At 39.5% G+C, this 21,545-nt stretch overlaps 1 protein-coding gene across 1 annotated transcript in view; it reads right to left on the reverse strand.

The window, feature by feature from the left end:
- CYFIP2 (cytoplasmic FMR1 interacting protein 2) overlaps positions 1-21,545 on the reverse strand; it is a 65,809-nt gene that overhangs the window by 36,213 nt on the left and 8,051 nt on the right. Inside the window, exons 5-12 of the mRNA XM_048487971.1 lie at positions 20,730-20,858; positions 20,135-20,239; positions 15,492-15,583; positions 11,318-11,435; positions 9,460-9,579; positions 5,610-5,735; positions 4,008-4,174; positions 177-324 (exon numbers count right to left, since the gene is read on the reverse strand). Of these exons, the coding sequence (XP_048343928.1) occupies positions 177-324; positions 4,008-4,174; positions 5,610-5,735; positions 9,460-9,579; positions 11,318-11,435; positions 15,492-15,583; positions 20,135-20,239; positions 20,730-20,858 (1,005 nt within the window). The remainder of the gene's footprint in view (positions 1-176; positions 325-4,007; positions 4,175-5,609; positions 5,736-9,459; positions 9,580-11,317; positions 11,436-15,491; positions 15,584-20,134; positions 20,240-20,729; positions 20,859-21,545) is intronic.

Raw genomic sequence — 21,545 nt, forward strand, 5'->3', positions numbered from 1 at the left:
AAATGCCACCAATGCTGAGCTGCAGCAGTGGCAGCTGTGCAATCTTCTCCCACACAATGGCATTTTTACCGGCTCCAGAATTTACCGGATCCAGAGTTAAAACTGTATCTTCGTATATCCCAAGGTAGTTTAAAGGCTTGAATACTCTCTGTCTCAACAGAGAAAGTAGTACATACCTGTGTGCTGGATGGTCCCACTGCTCGTCGTGGGACTTTGATGTCAAAGCCACCTTTGGGGTCCTTCTCTCCTCTCAGACACGGGTCATTTGGAGGCTCACGGCCTCCTTCCCAATCACAGATGGTCTTTCTAATTGCCTGAAGGACACTGGGAACATTATTATTATTATTTTATTATTTATTGGGTTTATAGACCGCCCTCCCCCGAAGGGCTCAGGGCGGTGAACAACATATAACAGAGCACAATAATAAATTAAAATCCAATAAATTTAAGTTAATATGGCTCTAATAATAAACCCTATCTTATTAAAAATACAACATTATTAAACTTAGCATTAAACTAACATTAAAACAAGATGGCGCCAGCTTCAGTTCACCCAGAGCCCCAGAGGGGGGATGAGGTGGTGGATCCACTTGATGTTATAATAAAGGAGATGGAGGAGAGGAGGAGAGGGAGGGGGCCCCTATCAACGGCTAGGCTCCCCAAAGGCCTGGTGGAGGAACATGAAGGAAAACATCTTAAATCACTTGGACTAGGAAGGTTTGATTCAAAGCCCTATAAAGCACCCTGAGTGTCCGGGGACAATGTATTTATTTATGGTATTTGTGTACTGTTTTTGCCAGGAAAGGCCTTCAAAGTAGTTTACAATCATTAAAAAGAAAACATTTACAGATTACAAAACTAAGGTACAGAAGTATCACAAGACTTATATTGCAACAAAGTGTTTAACTAGGTATCACTTCCAAAAACTAGGCAGAACAACAGTGGCTTTACCTGCCTCTTCCTGAAGCAAAAAAAGGTAACACCAGTCTCTGGAGCATCAGGAAGATTCCTAGCGGATGTCAATTTGGCATCCACAAGCGATGAAATGCAAAGCAAGACCTCACTGATATATCTTAGCATATAGGAGTTCTTATATGGAAAAAGGTGTTCCTAAACATACTATTGTACCAGACTGTGTACAGCTTTAAAGATCAAAACTAGAAACTTAAATTTTGTCCAAACATAGAGGCAGCCAATAGTGGTACAATATGGTGCCTCTTGGTCACTCCCACCAACAGACAGGCCGTAGCAAAATAAGCTGCTGTTTCCAGACAATCCATTGGTGTCAAGGAAACACCACAATCATCATCTCCATCCTATCCGGACTGAGGTCACGCACTCAGGTGCCTTTCCTGGCTCAAATGAAAATGGACTATATCTTTTCTCACAGAAAGATCAATGCTGAAATAATCCGCAACCACTTCCTGGAACTTCCTTGTATTGAAAGGAGGTGGAAACAATCTTAAGGGACCAGGAAAAATGATGAAACTGGAAGATTTGAGTTTTGAAAAACCAATGGGTGGAGAAGAATCCCTGGGACCCCCAAGCTGAATGCAGTTAAAACTGCTGTGATAACCCAAGGGATTCCAGAGATACAAGTGGTTTTATCCACAGTGAACATTTTAATATTGGAATTTTGTGCAGCGGCCATTGGAATATTGGAATTTTGTACAGCAGAAGCACATTATTTTCACTACCACCAAACAACTCCGAACAACATTTTTATCTTTTAGTGAGACAGAGTGCAATGTTGGGTATTGTCACAGCATGCCAATGACATCAAACGCTAAATCTCTAGATAATTTCTCCTATCAGTTTTATCCAGAGGTTAAACAGCATGGGAAACAAAACTTAATCCTGAGTAACTCTGTGAACTATTCCCCTGGAAGAGGAACAACAGCCTCTCAGAACCACCTTTTGGGATCTACCTTAACAGAAGAATTGGAAACACCACTAGTTTAAATTCTTCAATGTGTCCTAAGATGAATCCGAAGTCACTATTTACAACATGCCACAAAATACTATCAGACCGGACATTCTTCTAACCAAACTAAATCAGCTAGCAGTACCTGAGCATATTTGTAAGTGGATCACAAGCTTCCTAACAGATAGGAAACAGCAGGTGAAGCTAGGAAAAATTACATCAGACACCTGTAAAATGAGCACAGGGGCCCCCCAAGGCTGTGTACTTTCACCACTTCTCTTCTCTCTGTATACCAATGACTGCATCTCAAATGATCCATCTGTTAAAATACTGAAATTTGCAGATGATACAACAGTGATTGGTCTCATTCGAGACAACGATGAAACCGCATACAGACGGGAGGTTGAATGTCATCAAAAAAGCACAACAAAGAATGTTCTTTCTGCGCCAACTCAGGAAGCTCAAACTGCCCAAGGAGCTGCTGATACAGTTCTACAGAGGAATCATTGAGTCTGTTATCTGCACCTCTATAACTGTGTGGTTTGGTTCTGCAACCCAACAAGATAGACACAGACTTCAGAGAATAATCAGAACTGAAGAGAAAACAATTGCTGCTAACCTGCCTTCCATTGAGGACCTGTATACTGCACGGGTCAAAAAAAAGGGCTGTGAAAATATTTACTGACCCCTCGCATCCTGGACATAAACTGTTTCAACTCTTACCCTCTAAACGTCGCTACAGAGCACTGCACGCCAAGACAACTAGACATAAGAACAGTTTTTTCCCGAATGCCATCACTCTGTTAAACAAATAATTCCCTCGATAATGTCAAACTATTTATTATATATTTATTATATAATTACTGCACTACTTTTTTCATCATTCCTATTACCCATCTCCTCCCAATTATGACTGTATGACTATAGCCTGTGCTGACATTTCATTTTATTTTATGATTTTACATTTTATGTTTTTATTACTATTGATTGTTTCCTGATTGCTTACTAGACCTATATGACAATCATTAAGTGCTGTACCTTATGATTCTTGACAAATGTATTTTCTTTTATGTACACTGAGAGCATATGCACCGGAGACAAATTCCTTGTGTGTCCAATCACACTTGGCCAATAAAGATTCTATTCTATTCTATTCTATTCTATTCTATTCTATTCTATTCTAAATACTGAAAAGATACACCAGTAAGATCATTAACCAGGGCAACCAGAGTAGTTTCAATCCGTAAACCTAGTATGAATCTCAAATAAAAAGAATCCAGATATCAGTTTCTTCCAAGTACAACAGCCTTCCTTACATGGCTGTTGTCAGGATAGAATTGGCCAACCCCTTTTTGTCTTAAGTTCTTTGAAGTATGAACTTAACAATACAAATGTGATTACTGAACAATAATAATAATAATAATAATAATAATAATAATAATAATAATAATAATAATAATAATAATAATAAAAGCAAGAGACAAAAATGTCTTAGAGAGAAAAATATTTTAAATACAACCTTGGGAGCATCAAAATAACACAACACATTAGAGCAAGAGAAAATGAAACATTAATTTGCTCCTCAATTTCCCCTCACAGTTCGTGAAATGAACTTCAAACGTGTTAGAGGCAGAAAATTGGTGAAGACTGAAGAATAGTTTGAAAGACAAAAGGCATGTATTTGTGGGAAGGTATCACTTCAGAGCTAAACTTTCCCAACAATATGAATGCTGCCAGGGATGCTAATCTTTTCAACAAGGAATTTGAAGTACCACAAATTTACAAAGACATTTTGTATAGATTCAGCCCATCTACCTCACTATTTTCCAGTCTAACTCGCACCAGCACTCCAGGGATTTTTCAGGAGAGACCCCGCTACATTTTTAATTGGCGATGCCAGAGACTGAACCTAGGTTTTTCTGCATGCAAAGTATGTACCACTTACCCATGGCTCCTAACCACAGCTTGTGAATGTATAAATGCACATCAGGGAATAACTGTTTTTAGCAGCAGCTCTGTGGTTACCATAATATCCAGTTCAAGCCTCAGAATACACAATGAAGTTTGAGAAAGTCAGTCTCACCTGATCAGAACATTCTTCTTCTTTCTGACAGCTTGCCTTAATGGCTCTCTCAGTGTCACCTGAGCAAAATCCTGCAGTGCTGCATAAATAGTGTTCCTAATGGCTTGGTTGAAGACACTCTCCATACGGCCCATGAGCACTTGCAATCCTTTTATCATAGCAATCACCTGAAAAACAAAAAGGATCATTTCTTTTCTATACTTTTTAAAAGGAAAAAAGCATGTATTAACCCTTTTCTTTCAGGGAACTGGGATTTGTCAAAAAAACAAAATTCCATGCTAAGAAGTGCCGCCATGACTCACCCAGCACCGCAGTTTGCGGTACGGGAGGGAGTGAGGGAAGGAAGATTGACTGATTGTTACTTCATGCTGTCTGACTGGTCAGGGCAGGGTGGACAAGCACTGTCTCAGCCTGCCATGTCAGGCTAGTGGCAAACTTACAGGGGCAGGGCAGGGAGCCGCAGGGCTATTTAGGCGAGGCCATGGACAGCTCTGGCCTTGCCAACCTCGAAGAGTCAGCTTGCTCACTCAACTCTCTCTGTTTTTTATGTTTTCAGTTATCTGTTGGTACTGAGTTCTTTGATTCTGCTTGCTTTCTGTCACAGCTTGCAGATTAGGCATCAGGAAGCATCCTTTGTGAGGGGAGGAGAAATTGTGCCTGCATACTGGCCTCCCTATTATTGGGGGTCCCATATGGGGTCTTGGGGGTGTGGTGGATCACTAAGCTGGTTGTCCAAATGGGAGAATGTTAGTATTGAAAAATAATAGACAAATAGCAAATAATACTTGTGTATCTATTTTGTTAATTCCAAACCAAGATTTCTTAAAAGGGTCCAGTGAATTTTCCCAACCATATGAATCTATAATCCATACAGCAGTACAATGTACCTGTATCAGAACTTTGAATAAACAAGGGAAGTTATCTTTGGCCTTTCTTCAAAGGCTAAGATCCAAATATCACCTCAGACTCACTCTAAGAGTTGATGCTGGACTACTAGTATATTTACTTTTTTCCTTTGGACCACAGACCACAGTGCCATATCACAAACAATTTCTGAAGAACATTCAGTTTTAAGAGCAATCTTATACATGGCATAAGGCAGCTTTCAAGAAAAATAAGGTTAAACTGATGAAACGAAGTTGACAGTTCTTTGGTAAAGCTGACAGATTTTAAATTCATGAAACTCAAGTTTCATTTTGGAAGGAAATATCATGGAGGAAGGGAGACACGACGTATTTCTCCTAATTAAAACACTGATTTGAGCACTGTCTATCTCCCTAGGATGTGAACAGGCAGGGACTATTCTTTGTAGTACACTATCTAGTATACAAAGATTTGTGGCATAGCTATTGTCATTGATATATAACTGGTAAGAATGTAACTGGTATATAACTGGTAAGAGACAAGATATGGAAAAAAAACTAATAGACTTCAGTTGTTTTGTCAAATAAAAGCATCTAGAGAACAAAATCATATTTTAAGCTTGTTCAATGGAAACAAGAAGGAACAGAGCCAAATTTATCTGAGCCTCAAAATCCATTATTTCAATTACCCTTTTAAACAGATTTTTGCCACTTTGAACAAATCAGTGTGACCACCCACCTCAACAAATGCAAACTTTTCTTCACTAGTATAATTGTACCGTGTGGCTCTCTCATACTCTTCAGCTGTGCCCGGGCAGTCTTTGTTACAGAACTTATCAGTAGGATGGACTAGCTTCCAAGAATACTGAAGAAAACAAGAGCATAGACAAAAGCACAGAACAGAAAAGAAAATTAAATGGAAACATGTCAAAATCACAATATTCCTTCATCATGTTTCTGCTCTTTTTATGCCTGGTGATAACCAGGGCTGCCAAGTGCTGGGGGTGGGGGGAAGGAAGCTTGGGGGCCCAATGAAGCTAAAATCATCCTGCATCAATGCCTTTCAAGTTCTGAACTACTTGATTTCAGTGAGCAGGCAAGGTAGAGAAGAGCAAATATAAAGAAGCTCTGACTTCCTGACGCTTTGCTGCCATTTTTAGCAGCAATTTTTATTTTAGAAAGCTTTCCATGGCTGCAAACATTTTAAACTATGATATTGAGGGGGGAAAAATTTACTATCGTAAGTTGTTCCAAACTCATCAACCAACCTTGTCTCCTTTATTTCTCTCCAACTGTGTTTGGTTCCCAACCACCCCTCTTCCAACCTCATTCCGTCTCATCTCTCCCATGGCTGGAGAATTAAAACATATTTAATACTAAACAGAAATTGTGTGTCAAGTTAATTTTTCCCAAGAAGTTATAAATAAGGAACAGTGAACACTTTAATTGAGTGCCTTAGTCTCATTTTATATCACATGCTGCACAGTTAATTCACTGAATAAACTACAATAACGTAACATTGGTTTCAAAAGGTTTAGAAGATTTTAAAAGGGAATTAGATTCATAGAGGTAAAAAGGCCCATGAGTGGTAGAGACGCCAATCTCCAGGTGGTATCGGATACTATTACAGCTGATTTCCAGACAACAGAGCTCAGTTCACCTGAAGAAAGTGTGTTGGAAGAAAGGAGAGTGCTGTTTTTAGCAGTGAAAGAAAGACATTCTATGAATGCCCAGAAGTTCTTCCAGAAATCAGCCTGTGCTGAAAACAATCCTTTGGCTAAGTCCTGCTGAGCTCTTTGCACAAACTGAGTAACAAGAAAAGACAAATTCTTGAGGGGCAGATATGTTAGCCTGTTGTGGCAAAACCAGAAAGGAACCTTGTGCCACCACAAAAATAACAAGTATTGTAGTTCCAGGTTTCATGCTTAGAATCTATTTTATCAGATGTATAAAGTGAATTCTCAATCTGCACACAGAAAATATTTGTTAGTAATGAAGAAAAACAGCTATATTCTCCATTAATATGCATTATATGGAGCTATGATACTGCATAATTAATTCAAACTGCATGGTAATTTTTAAAAGCTCATAGCAAGGAAAACGGAAAATTGGCATTAAGTCGCACTGAGTAAAATGAAACTTGCTTCTAAGGATAGCTGCTTAGGATTACTCCCAAAAGATCTAATCAGTTCTGTACTCTTTGATCTTCTAGGGATCTGTACCTTCAACCTCATCAGAACTCTGAAAATTATTTCCAGGACAATTTCTCTTGTCCAATCTGTCCCTGCACTCCTGCCTTCTTTATTCCCCTATTTTCAGAGGTAACAGCAGGAGAGGAAGGGATGGGATGGGATGGAATGGAATGGAATGGGAAAAGAAGTAATTGGAGAACTAATTGGATTTTATTATCCAGGGGCTAGAATTACTTGCTCAAGTTAGCATAGGTGTCATGATCTAGTCCTGCTCTGGTCCGAACCTGTCATGTCTCCTGACCAGGAGGTGAGATCCCCTATCTGTCTGTCTGCTGTCTGTCTTTCTGTTTCATTTCCTGGCGTGAACTGACCTGCTCATTAGACACCCGCTGGTTCCTAAACTTCACATCCGTGGGGAGTGTGGATTGTTTTGCTTTGATGAAGGCCATGCCCTCGCCTTCCCATGAGAGTGGAGGGGTGCTGCTCTCTCCTTGCGAACTGGCACTGGAAGGTGGTGCTCAGCTACATAGTAAGGGGAGAGGAAATGGAGCCAGGATATAATGGAAGCTGCTTTGGCAGCTATTCTTTAATTCTGTCAATGGAAGTCTAAACGCCTTTTCCTGATGCCATTTTCAACACAATAAATCATTTGAACACAAAGTCTTATTATTGGTTTTCATAAATGACCTGGAAGTATTATTTTCATAAATGACCTGGAAGTAGGGGTGGGTAGCATGATGGCCAAGTTTGCAGATGATACCAAATTATGTAGGGTGGTGAGAACCGCAAAGGATTGTGAAGAGCTCCAAGCGGATAATTGATAAATTAGGTGGGTTAAGAGTGGGTTAAGAAATGGCAAATGCAGTTCAATGTAGCAAAATGTAAAGTGATGCACATAGGAGCTAAAAATCCAAACTTCACATGCACGCTACAGGAGTCAGTGCTATCAGTCACAGACCAGGAAAGGGATTTGGGCCTCTTAGCTGATAGTTCCATAGGAATGTCAACTCAGTGCATGGCAGCTGTGAAAAAGGCAAACTCTATGCTGGGTATAATTAGGAAAGGAATTGATAATAAAACTGCAAAGATTGTCATGCCCTTATATAAAGCCGTGGTGCGACCGCACTTGGAGTACTGTGTTCAGTTCTGGTTGCCACATCTCAAAAAGGATACAATACTAGAACCAGGGGGCATACATTGAAAATGCTGGGGGGAAGAATAAGGACTAATAAAAGGAAACTTTTTTTTATGCAACATGTGATTGGTGTTTGGAATATGCTGCCACAGGTTGTGGTGATGGCCACTAACCTGGATAGCCTTAAAAAGGGTTTTGACAGATTTATGGAGGAGATGTCGATGTACGGCTACCAATCTTGATCCTCCTTGATCTGAGATTGCAAATGCCTTAGCAGACCAGGTACTCAGGAGCAGCAGCAGCAGAAGGCCATTGCTTTCACATCCTGCATGTGAGCTCCCAAAGGCACCTGGTGGACCACTGCAAGTAGCAGAGTGCTGGACTAGATGGACTCTGGCCTGATCCAGCTGGCTTGTTCTTATGTTCTTATGGTTTGATTTGGTGTGGTTTATTGGATTTGTATACCACCCTCCCCTAAAGTCCAGGGTCACAAAAGTAGGTACGGGAAGATCTGGTGATTTGGTTTACCTGCCTTCCCTTCTCACATCTCTCCACTTTTCATTCTTCCATTAAGTATCCTGTGAATTAGCTTTTTGTTTTGTTTTTGGTTAGTAGAAATATTTCAAAGTTGTTGTTTTTTTTGCAGTTTAGGACAGTTTGACAGAGACTGATGTCTCACCTAATTAATTGAGGTTTATTCTTAAGTAAAAATTATTATTTTATTCACAATAACAGAAAGTCAAATCATTTGTTTTGTTATGATACTTGTTTTGGATCAGGGTACCCAGATGAAATTAATGTCCAATGGTCCACTGTAGCTCTTGGTAGCCCTGGGGATACTACTCCTTTCATTTTTTTCAAATCTCCCTTCAAAATCTTCCTTTTCTCTGAAGGTTTTGACACAGTGCCTATGTCGCCCTTCCTAACAAAAACTACCGTAAACCTAAGAGTATAAGACTGGAAAGAATGCATGTTTTTATCCACTATCTATCCCTGTCTCTGCCTTCCTGTCCTCCCTTATATCCCTTACGATAAGCTTTTGTTTGTAAACTCCCTGAAGTGTGGATATGTCTTCTTATAAAGCACAAGACATGAATGTTATTGATATAACAACACCTACCATAATAACAGGCTTTACACCCTTCTTATCATGAATTTCTTAATAAAACATTATTTAATAAAACATTCTTAATAAAACATTATGGTAACCTATCTGGCTAAATGTTCCAGACTATGGCTATGTGTGACTAACTGGAACTTACCACTTCCATAACATGTGCACTCCACTTGGATAAAAGTTGTAATCCTCGTAATGCCAGGTCAAAAAGCTCCCTGTATTCTTCATCTGACTTCTGGCTGTCCAGCCCTGAGCCAGTCACAACCTAGAAAACATCAGACAACAATCTGTTTGACTACTATCCAATACTACACAACTTGCATGTTCAACAGCAGCCACCCAATTACAGTCAATGTGGTGTTGTAGTTAGAACTTCAGAGTAGGATCTGGGGAACCCATATTCAGATCCCCATTTTTCAGTGGAAGCTCACAAGGTGAGTTTGGACCAATCACATACTTTCAGCCTAACCTACTTTGATAGGTTATTGTAATAAAAAGGAGGAAAGGAAAATAATATAACTTGCTTTGATTCCCACTGTAGAAAAACATGGGATAAATGAATTAAATGATAAATATAACTGGAGATGAGAGGCAGATAAATTGTAGGTTGGTGAATGGTCAAGGAGAAAATGAGGCAAGACATGGGATGAGGATATGGGGGTTTCTAGGAGCAGGGAATGGGAAATAGCATGGGAAGGAGGATATGGGGGAAAGTAGGAGCCCCTTCTCAATTTCTTGAAGGTTCCCCACCATGTAAGTGGGCCTGGCCTAGTCACCAGCCCCACCCCTGAGTGCGGAGGGGGGTGCCTGCAGACCGACTTGTCTCCAGATGCCATTTTCCCTCTGGAAGCCTCTAGGTATAAAAGATTGATATTTTCAGAGGCCATTTATGCACTTTGAGCAAGTATTCCCTTAGGATTTGATTCTTGATTAAGCACATATTTTCTTCCTTTGATGCCCTACCATCAGATCAGAAATTTCTTAAAGCATTTAGCTTTCCTTGGGTTTTTTTGCTCTTCCCCACCTTCTCCCACCTACAAAACAGTAGTTCCTTCCACTCTTTGGGCCACCATTTGAAGAAGATCAGAAGCGGTTTAATTTCCCACTTTCCATTTTCCCACAAAACCCACTGATGGTCTGTTGCTAGAGTGGTGAATGAACCCAAGTGAACTTGATAAGCTGGTCTAGTGAAGTAAGCTGGATAAAAGATGTCAACAAGAAGAAGAAAAAAGAGGCAGACAACCTCTGCAAATGGAGGTTGCATGGAAACACGCAAAAGAATTCAGGCAAGTGGATAAAATGGTGGATCAGCTTGGCTGGGGCACTTTGCAAGAAAATAACCTGTGCAAACCAAAAACCAAGAAGAAACCCCTCTGCAAAGCAAAGTTAGAGAATCAACCATGAGGTAAGTAGTGCATGCATAAATGGTCAGAGATTTAGAATCCAATATCTGCATAATTTTGCAAAAAAAATGGAATAAAAAGCAAAACATGTTCATGTTGTCTAATCAAGTCACTTCTGTTATTTAAATTGCAAAAAAGTTTAAAAATCAAGAGAGAAAATTTTGTCACTAGGTACCCACTAGGAACCCATTCTGAGATTCACTCAGGTTCATAACTAGAACTTCCTCTTTTATCCTATCAGTGGTACTAGGGCATGCTTTACTCTTTCAATAAACCAGCGATTCTCAACCAGGGTTTCGTGGTACCCTGGGGTGCTGTGAGCATGTCCCAGGGGTACCGCGGCAATGCTACCAGCCCCCCCTCACTTTTGTGGTGTCTCCCACTAGTGCCAGCAAGGACATGGAGCTGGCCCATGGGGCAGGGCCTGCTGCAAGGTCAGCAGCCACTTCCCAACCCATCCCCAGTGAAAGTGTGGGGATGGCAAGCAGGAGCACTGGGAGGGGAAGGTGGAGGGGATGGCAGGGGTACCATGAGATTTGAAGAGTGAGGCCAAGGGTACCGTGACGTCGAAAAGGTTGGGAAACACTGATTTAAACTTACCTCACTGTTACTGTAGCGAGCAAGTTCTGAGATAAAACGAATGTGGTCATCTCGGATCTGTACCATCTGCTCACAGATGTTATACTGGGGACTGATGCTGCTCTGAGTACATGTCCACCTGGGCAGAAAATCAATGCCTTTAAGTGCGTGGGGAGGGAAGTATCACTGTAAAACAATAGTTAGCACTTGAGACATTTTTGCTTCATAACTCAACAAACATTCAGTATTGTTGCTATGCCCAGGCATGGACAACTGTCAAACTACGCTAGGGAAAGTGCCTCTGTGTGACATAATAGTACATATTTACAGAGGATCATACTTTAAAAAAACCAATCCAGATCTTAATAAATTAGTTTCAATAAGGTTGTGCTTATTTTATAGGCTGAGAGGAAACTGGACAGCTGCAATAGCAAGAAACTGAATACTTATATGATCACCTTTCAGTAAATGCAAGAAAGATCTGGAAGATTGGCTACCAGCATCTGTCATATAAAGAAGGCACAATTGGATCATAAGTAGAAAGGAAGGCCTCTTTAGTATTTTATGTCAGCCCTAGGATAATTACTCTGAACTAACCAAAGTAAAAGGTATCTGTGCTGCAAACTCTGTTCAGAAAAATGTTCATTATACCTATCTGGCTCATTTAAAAAGCACCAGAATGGTATAAACAGTGTATCTGCAAATAAGACTAAGAACTAGTCATTTTTCCTTCCATATTGTTGAATTATTTGGAGATTCAACAATTGAAATAATGATACAAAAGTTCTTTGGTAAAACAAACATCAGCTTCATGGTACTCCTAGTAGCTATTTGACAAAATGATGGCTTTATAATTCAAAATCTGCTATTTGTTTGGCTCATTAGCATTATGTAGACCCAGCAAAATGTTTTTAATCTGTAGGAACTACATTTCCTTAGTGACACTGTGGTGGGTGCAGTTGTTAATCATATTGATAGTGGACAATCATGCCCAGGTATAGCTTCAGACTTCCCCAAATCCCAGCACTTCACTCTTACCCTTTCAGTGTCCTGCTTCCTCCAAAGGAATTGGCAGGTTAACAGGGATGATCAGACACTTTGCTGCCTGTCACATATAATCTAATTCATAATGCAGAATTAAAACACCATGCAAGAAAAACATAGTTAATTGCATCTGAACACAATGGTAAAATGTGAAAGAGAAGGAAACTAAAAGGAAGAATGTGAAAGTGCAGGAACACAGGAAAATTCTGGGAAACCATTGAGCGTATGAGATCTTTTTCTCCAGGGAAGGACAGCACCTCAAGAGTCACGCTGTTCTGATTGGACACTGAATAAGAAAGGAACGGTTAGTATAGGAGGACTAAGAGGAAGAAATATGTTGACCATTTAAGTGTATTTGGAGACATTAGAAATGGATTAAACAAACACATTGTTAGATACTGTAGTTTCCAAAAATTCTATAACTTTACCTCAGGTTAGGTTAGGATCCAACAGAGTTTAGAAGTATGTATGAGGGAAAATGTTAGGATGATCAGTGAGGAACTGCACATTCATGCTGGTGAGGGAAATAATTTATCAGGTACTTCAGATCCATCCCAAAACTCAGAATATCAAATATATCCAAAGAAATGTAGTTGGTGTTTTTCACCAAGTTATATTGAAATCTGGATTTCTGCATTGGTGTTAACTTTTTATAAGTAATTATCCTGTAGCTTCTGAATTCCTGGGGTCTTGATTATTGATCGAAGATGCAGCAGGAAATGTTGTCCACATTGTATTCCAAAACTAACAATAGTTAGTGGAGAACAACACCTACTTGTGTAGTGTAACAGATGTGAAGAATAGTACACCATCAGAGAAATGTGGACCAATATTTTAACAGAGCTACTATTCTTAACTTATATAATACCACAATAACACTGGAACTAGTCCTTTGCAACACATATTTCACGAAGCTTTTTTGTTAAGAAAGCCAGGCAAATGTGTAAATTATCATTTGGAGTATCTCTTGAAACACAACTGTGAGATTATTTCATATAGTTGCTTTTCAAAACACTGTGCATGATTGGCTTGCATGCGTGCACTGAGCCTGACAAAACTTCAAATAAACTTCCCTTTTTAAAAAGGGTTTAGCATCGACTGACAATAGTCCTAAATGACACAGATGACACAGACTGACAATGGTTCTAAATGACACGTTATTTTGCATACATTATAATGCTCAACATCAATTTTTAAAAAAATTATATGATCTAAATTCATGTCATCAAACCATTTGAATGAAACTCTAAAAGAAACTATGAACCTGAGCTCTAGTTTCACACTATAGCCCCTTCCGCACACACAAAATAATGCATTTTCAAACCACTTTCACAACTGTTTGCAAGTGGATTTTGCTATTCCGCACAGCTTCAAAGAGCACTGAAAGCAGTTTGAAAGTGCATTATTCTGCGTGTGCAGAATGAACCTATATGAGTGCTTTCACGCATGCTGAATAAAGCACTTTCAATGCACTTCAATGATGTCTTACATGTGGATTTTGCCATTTCACATGTGAAATCCATCTGCAAAGTGCACTGAAAATAGATTGAAAGTGCATCATGCAGAATGTGTGAAAAGTGTTTATATTTCCTCTGTCGTGCCCCTTGAAAGTCTCTTGAAAATTAATACATTATACAGTTGTCTCCCAGTTATCTCCCTTGGTACTGGATAGAGAGAGAAAGCGCAGTGACCATGCTCTGGAGGATTTTATGCCCTCTATTGAAAAATGTGGATAAAAACTACCCAGAGCATTTCACTCACATTCACATCATGAACATTCATACTTGCACTCACAGCCACCAAATAGAAAAGCACACAACAGATACTGAACATGTAAAGACTTTCTGTATATTCACAGTATATTAAATGCATACCCTTGTTTTCAGTCACGTTACACCACTCCATATACACAAATTGACTATCCAGCCACACTCTCATAATCATGAACATTCATAACATGACATTTGTCACATGGTCACCATGGAGACTTGTAGCCACATGCCAACAGCATGTTCCCCACAGGACCTCTGTTTAGCAGAGCCTCAGGGGTCCAGTTCTGGCTGACACCAGTGTGTATGTGTGGGGGAGGGGAGGAGGAGTTGTGTAGTTACACAGGACTGGGACTAGGCAAAATATTATAATGGGGTCATAAAGCAACATGAAGGATGGGTGAGAAAGGAGGGCTATATGTTTTTGCTTGGGGCCAGAAGAATGTACCTGAGGCCTACAAAATGAAGGGATGAAGCCTTGAGCAATTAGGGTGCAGTGTAGAAACAGTTGGATGCAGCAAGCATTAAATAGCAGGCAACAGAAAACAGACAACAGGAGACCAGAAGTCAGAGATGGGGTCTGAATGACCAGAACAAACTTACAAGGGATACATATGTTGTTCCAATGACAGCCAGAGTATTCCTGAGTCAAAAGCTATTCTCAGCTGTTTGAGGCCTTAAAGGGACAGAGCTGTAGCACCTCTGAATGCCCATCTGTGACAGGAAGGAATGGCTTTACATTGGTTGGTAGGAAGAGGGTCCAGTTTCTGTACTTGAAAGATTAACCTCAGAAGCAAAGCTAGATGTCATGTTCTCTACTGCAGGGCTGTCTTTCGGAATGATCCTAAGGCAAGTTCAGGGAAGATGCCAGACTTCCTCTCAAGGCCATAGCCTCTCCTGGATGTCTGAGGTATAAGTCACATGTAAGGGCAAACCACAAAGAGGAACAAGTAATTCCCAAGATGGCAGCAATGAGCAGGGTGGGTTGCCATATAGTCAAAAGTGCTATGCTTAATTTGTAGACCAGACTTTTACTTTGTTTTTCTGGGATTGTTTTGTGTGTGAGAGAGAGGGAAGGGGAGTTCATTCTTCTAATGTGGTGTTTCAATGGCCTTGGCCAACACCTAACTTTACACAGACCTGTTTGATCACTGCCATTCCAGGTACAGGACAGAAAGGATGACAAATGAATCCACACATACCACACATCAAAGCACTCACTTGTATGGAATCATGCCCATGATCATAACTTTATGGACACACACTCACAGGCACCCATGCAAAGACCTCACACACGAGAGCAGGAGAGTTGCAAGCATTTTGGCAACTTCCTCTCTTGACCAGGACACACCGAACCAAGAGACATTATGGCAGGCACTCACTTGGATTTGTTCTCCTCATAGTGAGCACTGGTCTTAATGTATCTGGCCAGTTCTATCTGCATATCGCCGAATAAAGGAACCACCTGCAGCTGCTGGAAGAAAAAACAGAAGATGGTTTAAATGAGGCAAAGACTACCTTATGTCTGAGAGAACAATACAAGAGATCAGGTGGGGAATAAAAAGTCTAGAACAATCTCCCCAAAGAGTGCTCTGAGTTTTCAAAATGAACTCAGTAAATGTAACATGGGCAGTGTGGCATGAGGTACCGTAGAGTATAGGTTCATACATTCATTTTTGACATGATAAAATCCCAAGATGCTCATGAGAAAGGTGGGCTTTTAAACAGAAAAGGTAATCATAAGAGCTGTGAAGCTAGAGGAGTAAATTCTTTGAACAAATTCCAAGTACCATTGTAAGAAAAGAAGACAAATGCCTTGTTGAGATTTATGAAGAAACAACTAAGCTACTAATGTGTGTCTCAGGGTGTCAGGACCCCAAGGGAGTTGATGGGAAAATTTATCAGGGGTCACCTATCCAACTTATATATGAAAAAGAAAATAAAAAATAGGTGCATGTCTCACAGAATGGAAGCACATCTCAGAACTCAGTAAAGACAGTTAAATCTGTCTCACTGAGTTGCTGAGGTGCTGAAATCAATCAAAAATTGGAGTCTTGCAGTAACTCTGATTTTTAAAAAGGCAGCCCAAAACAACACTAGGAAAAATACTGCACAAACCATGAAACATTTCCCAAATGCAAAAACAATTTAAACACATCAAATGGTCAGTTTTATTTGAATATCTAAATTGGGCGAGTGTCCTGGATACTTTCCATCATGTAGAACATGTACAGTGGTTATCAGCTTACATTCATGGATGTATTTACTTGATACAAAAGCTCTCCTAGCCATAGTCAGTTACAGCTTTTAGTACAATCAAACTATAATATGACAGTTTTGAAGGATGGCTGAATCAGAAAGTTTACCAGGTAAAGATCGTTCTCTTCATTATTCGAGGCCTTTAGAAGTGGACCCTGGTGCTATTTATTCAGATAGACTGAGAAACAGAAGCTAATGTTACTAACAGATCAGGTTACTTCTTCCAGTTGGTAAATGAAGACTTACATGATCACATCTGAACAACAGCAGATGGAGTACAGGTAAAGGGATGTAGTGAGGGTAAAAACAATAGATCTTAGGTTACACTTCATGGTGGAAAACGGTTTTATTAATTAGCAATAGAAAGCAATATAAGAGGAAGCAAGCTGGTGCACCTATTTGATAGTGCAAGTGACTTCTCTAACAAGTCCTAACAATCCTATTAGCTAGTGTTTGTATGCAGGAGACATCTTACAGACAAAATGGCTGCTGTGGAAGGAGGACTCTATGCCATTATATCCACTTGAAGTCTCTCCTCTCCCCAAACCCCACCCTCCTTAGGCTCCATCCCCCAAATTTTCAGGTATTTCCCAAGCCAGAGCTGGCAACCCTGTTCATAATACAAATAATTTCTGGCATTTGAGTCAATTCTGTCTATTGAATAGACAGAAAAAACAGCAGGCCTAGACACTACTACCAGTGACAAAAGACCTGCTTTTTTCTTCAGGAATTGATACAGGAAATTATGTGAGTCACAATAGACATGACAGAGATGCTAACTACAGTGTGATGAAGATCCAATTTATATTGGGGTCATGTGTGGAGGGTATTACCCCTTCCAGTCCTTCACAGTTCTATTAATTAAGATCACTTCCCCCAGCTGTCTGTAGTGGGTTTATAAGCAGAAAACCATTGTATAGCAAGCAAATAGTGAATCTTTACAAAATGCCATGAATTCCCTTTATTTACCCTTTCACTGTATCCCAGGATTTAGGCCTGCACTGATAATTTCCCAGACAATTAGAGCGCAGTTGATGGGAGGAAACAGATAGGTCCCGACTGTGCTTGCATACAATTAGGTCTCAGCAACTTTCAAATAGTTAGGCAAGCTCTGAGGTCTTTGAAGTCTTGAGAAGAAGGATGGAGTAAGTCTTATCTTTGCTTACTCTTGCATGGTTTTTTGCTTATAACATCTTAATTCTTATTAAACACCACTGTAATCACAAGAAATCTGTTCTTTTCTTTGGTATCCTACAAACCTAAAGCAGAACGTGGCAGGCCCTGACTCTAAAATACGACTCTTTCAACTGTTTTTAGTCCTTCAAAGAAAAAAATAACACTACAGGCACCGATCATTTGCTGACCTTTTTTCTTGAAGGGGCTACAAATAATATGTTACAAATTACTGAAATGATACTGCAGTTAAAGGCTTAAACGTCTCTCCAATGCCTACATAGCCCTAATACATATGTCTGGAAACTGGTGCAAATCTCCCAGTGTACAAGAGTAGTGGCTGGATTTGTTTTTCACACTATAATACAAAATATTTACCTACAATCTTTCTTTTCTATGTAAGAAAGGTTCTGGACTCCTCTCAGAGTCTGAAGGTGGCAATACTATTTACAGATCGTTTCATCGTGAAATATATTTGACTGAATCTGCAAGATTTGTAGTTTCAGGCAGCTTTTTTATTTTTGCGGGATTTTCTTTTAGGTAGCTCTTTTGAATATGCAAGGTTCGGTTGTTTCAGCTGACTCATAATGACTCATGGTAAGTAAGCTTTCACCCCATATAGTTTTAGTTGACCTTTCTACCATGTTTTCAAAACACCAAAGATGTTTAAAATGCTGAAGGATGTTGTTGAGTAGAGATGGGAATTAATAGGCCCATGGCAAATTTTATAGAAGGGAATTAATAGAAATCTCTTGAAGATAGAAGCATAATAATAAGTATTAACCCAACACATGAACTGGTACAAAAATTACATAATAGCAACTCACTTTCAATAAACTATGCATAGTTGTATAGACCACAATCTCTAATCATTTATCCAAAAGTTTGTGAACCATTTTGAACAGGGCAACCCTGTTAGCTGTGCAGAAAAGCCCGCCTGAATAATTCAGTTTTGCACAGTTTGCAGAAAGAAAAATATCATGCTTGAAATCTGCTACATAAGAAGCTATCAAGGGGAATCAGGAAAGGTGTGAACTATCTCTCACATTACTATCATGCCCATAGACTGAATCGACCTTTCTGTTCTCTGTACACTATCCCTCCCAAAAAGGCATACCTGACAAGTAGGGGAGTGGCTTTTATCCAGCAATGTAGTTCTGAAAAAATGACAGCACTTAAGTCCTCAGAAAAAGGCATGGAAAAAGGCTTTCCTGCAGAAGATCCAATTTTGCCCCAGAAAAAATTAGTGACAGCTCAGTGGGCTGCAGCAGAAAGGAGAAAGTGTGTGGATAGTTGGATAAATGCCAGTTTACTTATTTGCGTAGAAGTGTTCTAACGGTACCTAAAAATTAGTCCCAGAGCTAGACTGATAAAAGTTCAGGGAGCCTGCTTCTCCCTTCCCATATACTTGGGGAGTGAAGCCATCTGATCTCCATCTGTCCCTCTTTCAATTTTGCCCCTAGAAAATCTGGGTAGTTCTAAAATTTTCCTACAAATTTTGCACTGCTGATTTTGAAGGAAGTTGGGGCTTTTTCATCATTGCCTTTTTCAGCACCATATGGTTTGGCTCACTTGCTAATGCCATCCAAAATGTTGTCCTTGTTTCTCTCTGTAGTGCATCTGCCATCTACATGTGACACACTGTAATCTAAATTGAATTTGACAGTCATACAGAAGGAATCTCAAAGTGGCTTACTATCACTATCCCTTCCTCTCCCTGCAACAGGCATGTTGTGATGTAGGTGGGGCTGAAAGAGTTCTAAGACATGGAGATGTAGAGGAGTGGAGAATCAAACCCAGTTCTCCAGATTAGAGTCTGCTGCTCTTAACAACTACACCATCCTGGCTCTCAAGAGATAGCTAGTTCCTTCTGACTTTTGTAATATTATAATTTTTCCCTATAGTTTTGTTTACAGCACTGGAAGCAGCATGGTATAAAAGGTGCTTTCAAAGAGTAAACCCACAGTGATTAATTTTCAGATGTATTGTATATTATTATGAAGTTACCAAAGCAGTTGCTAAATTCATCATTCACCCTGAGCAAAACACTGGCGGTGATGAAAATGTATTTTCCACTGAGTCAGGAAATGAATTTTCAGTGTGTCAGATCACAGCTTGCATAAAACTGGGTACAATCCAGATAAATATTCTATCAGGGTGTAACTGCAGCCTCTGTAACACTGTTCTAGGTAGAACCAATTTATTCTGTAGTCTTGCTGTAAAGCAGAACACAAGCATTCAGAAAGGCTGCAAATTGATGTTAATGACATCTTGATCAAAGAAACATGACATATGCTATGTTCCACAATATGAACAGAATTTTTGCAAACATGACATATGCAAAATAGTGATCCTATCAAGAGGTGAAACTAGTTTAAGCAAGACCAGCCCAACATGTAAACTATATTTCCTTTGTCAGACACAGATCTCCTGCTCACTGCAGTGTCAGACACTAAATATTGCCACTATGCTTTTGATCCCACGACACCAGTTCTTCACACACTGTATGAAATGAATCCCTAAACTGATAACCAAGTATAGTGGGCACCAAGTGCTTCTGGAACTCATTTGACAGTGAAGCAACAACACTGACCTTGAAGAATTTATCAATTTTACTGAGGTTGATTCTCTTCTTGGCATCTAGTTTATAAATATTACTGACATTTCCATCCATCAAATATAGACCAAAACCCATCACCTATAACAAAAAAGAAATCATTAGATTGTCATTTATGTTATGATCCTTCAGTAAGTACAAAAAGCAATGTAAGTCTAACATTTCTTCCCTTTATTAATGATGATGGTTTCTTTGTTTCTCTAAAATATGGCATTCAAGAGGGAATACTGGTTAGGATGGACAAGAATCCAAGAAAACATAGGAAATCTCAGATGAAATGTTTGGCTTCCATTTACAATACGTCACAGATAATTTACATGTAATTTACATGACTATACCTTAGCCAATTTAGCTCTATTTCTGAAGGTCTATTTCTCAAGGCTGGGGAATATAAAATTGTTATTTTTTTTGGTCTCTCTTTATAGAGAAGTTTGGTACCATCCAGAGGAAAGAAAGAAAGGTGCAAGAAAAAAATAGAGAAAAAGAGACATGAATGCACTGAGTTTGAAGAAAGAAATCAAAGTGAGAAAAAGGAAGTTAAAGAACACATCTTTAAGGATGGGAAACTTGCCTTTAAGAGCATGTGCTTCTCACTGGGTGTCAAGTACATTTTGTTTTCATAGTAATCCACACAGATATTGACAATATCGGCCAACAGTTCTTCATAACCAGGGATAACTTCTAGTTGTTGATGCAGGCACTTGAAACAAGCAAACATGACCCTCAATCATTTCAAATAAGAATTAATTAATTAAAAAGGAACAGTTTCAACAAGTTTCCTCTGAAGATGCCAGCCACAGATGCAGGCGAAATGCCAGGAGAAAGTGCTACTAGAACACGGCCATACAGTCTGGAAACCACACAACACCCCATGAAAGCCTTCGACAATACATTCAAAAAGTTTGTTTATAGGTCAAGGTTAATTAAATGAAAGGCCTTAAATTATATTCAAGATAACTAACATATGCAAAGTTGCATAGAAACTCTCCCCTCAGTTGCAGACCTGATGCAAAAACATTACACCTTCCACTTCAAAATGTAATATTTTGTTGCTGTGGAGAACTAGTTCTTAGCACTCACAATAATAATGAGCAAACTAACCAAACGGAAACATGCTATGAGCACCTGCTTCACTGCACCAGGTGATTCATAAACAGCCATGCTCAGTAGCAGCTGGTGTTCACTAAAAGTAGTGGAACACATAGCTCTACCCAATGCCATTCTCTGCAACTACTCCTACATATCCAACACAGATGCCTGTCACCCATTCTTACACAGTTCCTGTCTTTAGCCCAATTACCTTTCCAAACAAAATTTGTTTCCTATACGCAATGGGAAGGAAACTTTTAGAAACACACAGAAAAAAACAGAGGTGGTTTATTTCCTT

The sequence above is a fragment of the Sphaerodactylus townsendi genome, linkage group LG03 (assembly GCF_021028975.2).
Source record: "Sphaerodactylus townsendi isolate TG3544 linkage group LG03, MPM_Stown_v2.3, whole genome shotgun sequence".
Classification (NCBI taxonomy): domain Eukaryota; kingdom Metazoa; phylum Chordata; class Lepidosauria; order Squamata; family Sphaerodactylidae; genus Sphaerodactylus; species Sphaerodactylus townsendi.